The sequence below is a fragment of the Stegastes partitus genome, unplaced genomic scaffold (assembly GCF_000690725.1).
Source record: "Stegastes partitus isolate 25-593 unplaced genomic scaffold, Stegastes_partitus-1.0.2 Scaffold711, whole genome shotgun sequence".
In the NCBI taxonomy this organism is placed as follows: Eukaryota; Metazoa; Chordata; class Actinopteri; family Pomacentridae; genus Stegastes; species Stegastes partitus.
Window position 1 is genome coordinate 200,272 of NW_007578442.1, and position 3,644 is coordinate 203,915.

Sequence of the window (3,644 nt, forward strand, 5' to 3'; positions counted from 1 at the left end):
GTCCTCCTGCTCAGGTAATGATATAGATGTGAGGGGGTGAGTGGCCGCAGTCTTTGTTCAGTTTTTTTTTTCTTTTTTTTTTTTTTTTTTTTTACCCATCTTTACCTTCATTTGCAGGTTAACATAAATCTTCGTGCTTCGTGTGTATAAACTGATGGATTAAGCCACACTCCAGATAATACATAAAATAATCATACAGCTCTTTGTGACTGTAACAGCGATTTGGGGTTTCTTTATTTATCCCTGGATGCGTCAAGAGAGGCGGATTTTTTTCAAATAATCTCATGGGAGTGTAATAACACAAATAGATTAATATTGTTTGGAGAGAGAGAGAGAGAAAGAGGCATCTATTGCATGTATATGCATTAAAACAAGTGTCAAGATTGTTTCAGTTAACCCCTAATAGGCATGTTCAGGCTAACATCAGCCTTTCTAACCCTCCTCCCTTCCTCCTCCCAGAGACAAATGAAGCCTTTGTAATGGATATCAAATAATAACTGCAGAGGATCTTATTTCCAGCCATGGGGGGATAAAATAAAAGAGCATCCACAACGACATATCATGCATCTGATACCATCCACGTGCTGGCATATAAAACAAAATATGGGGTTATGTTTCATTTGGGGGTTTTGCGCTTTTATCAGCGGTGTGCCCTTTAGATGAAGTTGGAGAATAATCCAACTTTACGGCCAAGAGCTCAACAAAGCGCTTTGCATTGAGGGTCAAGCGCAGATGTTAAATATCACTGAGTCTCAAAATGTGAGAGAAGAGCGGATTTGTATCAGATTATAATTTAACTAATTGTATGACTATGCCGTCTTTTTTTTTCTATTATTTTTTTAGTTTTAGATGAGTTCTGCTCCAAAATGCACCAAACGGATTTCCTAAACGTTGGATTTGTATTTGCACAATGGTGTTAAAAGATTAAGAGAAAGAAGCGGACAGCAGTTTCATGTCACAGAATTGACGCCACAAATGTTGCGTGCGTAAATTGGAGAAATGAAATTTCATTTGGGGAAAAAAAAGTAGAAAATATAAATATATATGTATATATATTGTTGGTAATTCAAGACAAGACGTGTACGTGCGTGAATTTGGGAAATAAAGTTTAATTTTAAGGAAGAAAAATCATATTATTTTTTGTTGAAAATGCAGTATCGTAATCTCGGTGTGTATTGTTAAATAATATAAAGGGAATTCAGACACATGTGGTTTGGTGCGTAAACACCCCAAATACGCAATCACTGTGCTTTCAAATTTGGAAAATTGTTGTCAAGCAATAATAATAATAATAATAATAATAATAATAATAATAATAATAATAATAATAATAATAATAACAGAGCCAATTGTGTTTAATGACAAAATAATATATGAATAGTAGAATTCTTTATGGAGTCTGGTACATTAGAAAAACCCGTCCTCCTGCTCAGGTAATGATATAGATGTGAGGGGGTGAGTGGCCGCAGTCTTTGTTCAGTTTTTTTTTTCTTTTTTTTTTTCTTTTTTTATAGCAGGGGGTTTGTGGTGTAGTACTGTAAACGGTCTCTGTTCAGTTTCTTCTCCTTCATCCTCCTGTTTTGAAACCAAATTTTGACCTGGCGATCTGTCAGGTTGAGCATCCGTGAGAGCTGCAGACGCTTCTCCTTGTTGATGTAAACGCTGAAAAAGAATTCCCTCTCGAGTTCCCTGATCTGATACTTGGAGTATGGACACCTCTTCTTGCGTGTCCTTTGGCCACCTAGAAGAAAAATAACATAACACAAGAAAATAAGGCACCTGATTAGAAATTAGAGCCATAACATGAGATCACAAGTCTATTTCTGCCTTTTGAAGCAGCAGCAGCAGCAGCAGTGGTGGTGGTCCAGAGTGAGCTTTTGGAGTTCAAGTGTCTCCCTCCTCTCAGGCCTACAGGACCGAGATTTGTAAACAAAGCCTTCAGCTTGATAGTGGAACACTTTGAAGGCTTGCATGTCGGAAGTAGTGAAAACTTATTGAAATCTGTAAAAACCATATTGGCTGCTTTTTAAGAGTTGGGGCGTGGGCCTAAACCAAACAGGAGAGTATCATATATCTTGATACGCTTTTACTGTCCGCTTTTGGTTTCACTGTGCGTAAAGGAGCTGTTGTTTTTAGCTTTAGTGGAGTAAATTCCGTCATGGAAAGCAGTTGTTGGATTAAATCCTTACAAATCCTGAGAATTTGTAAATATTTATACTGAGAAGCAGGGTGAGAGCTAAAAAGTCTTGTCCAAAGTCAAACTGAAATGCCCCAGCAGCCCAGTGCAGCCAGCACAAAATAAACCCAAAGTTAAATCAAAAAGCAGGCAGAGATATAAGCAGTAAATTAACTAGAATCACATGGATATAAATAAGGCAGATCATGGGTGTGTTTGAAATATCTAAGTTGTTATTTCAATAGTATTTTATTAACTAAATCTATCTGCCATATATGTTTTTACAGGGTAATTATATAAAGGCTATATAAGCACAAATGTGGGGGGAAAAAGCGGAGATCTTGTTTGAAATCTTGAAGACAAGCTTAACGCCAAAGTCTTCACGGCCAATTTCAATCCCAAGCACGTGATCTTGTCGTTTATAACATAGTTTTGTTATAGGGTAAATCTGCAGGCCCTCCATAAACCTTACGTGCTTATAAAACTGCATATAAAAAGCTTTAAGAGCAACGCGTTAGATTTGGTTCCTTGCATTAAGCAGGTTCACTCACTGCTGCTTTTGCTCTGCTTCTCCTCGCTGTGGCCGGAGGACGACTTGGGGCTGCAGCTCTCCGCCGTGTCCGAGCCCGAGTGCGCAGGAGCGGGGCTCGCCTTGGCGTGTCTGTCCGTGTCCGGCGCCTGTGCTGTCGGCGTTGTGCTGTTCTCTGCGCTCCCGTAGGCCGTGTCGAAGAACTGGTCGAAAGCCTGCGGCAGGACCCCGTTCCTGCCAACGCTGCCGTAGAAGCCCGGCGCCGGGTTGGAGGAGCTGGAGTGGCTGACGCCGGAGCCGCCTTTCACCAGGATCTCTCCCCCCCGTGAGGCTGGGCTCGACCAGCTGTCCCTGTGCACGATGTCCTCAGCGTAGCAGTGTGACAGGCTCCCCCTGCTGTGGTGCCATTTACTTGAAGTATCAATGCCATAGTCTCTGAAAGCCACATCTCTCACGGACGGGACCTGTGGCAGCGCTGAGGACTGGTACGAGTATGTCATGGGGCAAGAGGACTGGCTCTGGGTTAAATAATGAGGGAGACCCGAGAACTCTGCTCCGGAGACGTAGTAAGTGCAGCTCGGTAAATACATATTGGAGCCAGAGATCCGTTCATCAAAATCCATATTCTGCTGTTGGAAACGTCCTATAATAATCCTCGCATAGTTCCTCCGCGTCGCTGCGCTCCAGTCACTTTGAGGCAGACTGGTGGAGCAGAAATCCTTAGACGTACAAGCTGACGTGGGGATCCATCTCTATCCATTCCTGAGGGCCAAAGCCATGTGACCACTGGCACAAAATGACAGATAGCCTACGTCTGAACGTGTAGGCTATATGAGTCAAAGAGTGTAGAAAGTGGACCTGTGGCTGTATGGAAAAGGAAAAATACTGAAAGGGAATTTTAAAGCTTTTTTTTTTTTTTTTTTAATTTTTTTGACAAGG

At 41.5% G+C, this 3,644-nt stretch overlaps 1 protein-coding gene across 1 annotated transcript; it reads right to left on the bottom strand.

The window, feature by feature from the left end:
* Nucleotides 1-1,089: 1,089 nt before the first annotated feature.
* Nucleotides 1,090-3,391, bottom strand: hoxa11b (homeobox A11b). The gene is made up of 2 exons (XM_008291047.1): nt 2,728-3,391; nt 1,090-1,741 (listed from the first exon to the last, which is right to left on the bottom strand). The coding sequence occupies exons 1-2, from the start codon at nt 3,326-3,328 to the stop codon at nt 1,509-1,511; spliced, it is 834 nt and encodes a 277-aa protein (XP_008289269.1). The 5' UTR covers nt 3,329-3,391; the 3' UTR covers nt 1,090-1,508.
* Nucleotides 3,392-3,644: the final 253 nt, after the last annotated feature.

Excerpts from the sequence above, each read along its gene's own strand:
- hoxa11b (XM_008291047.1), bottom strand. The coding sequence starts at position 3,328 with ATGGATTTTGATGAACGGATCTCTGGCTCCAATATGTATTTACCGAGC. Across the intron at positions 1,742-2,727 it reads GAAGCAGAGCAAAAGCAGCA|GTGGCCAAAGGACACGCAAG; the intron begins GTGAGTGAACCT and ends TTTTTCTTCTAG.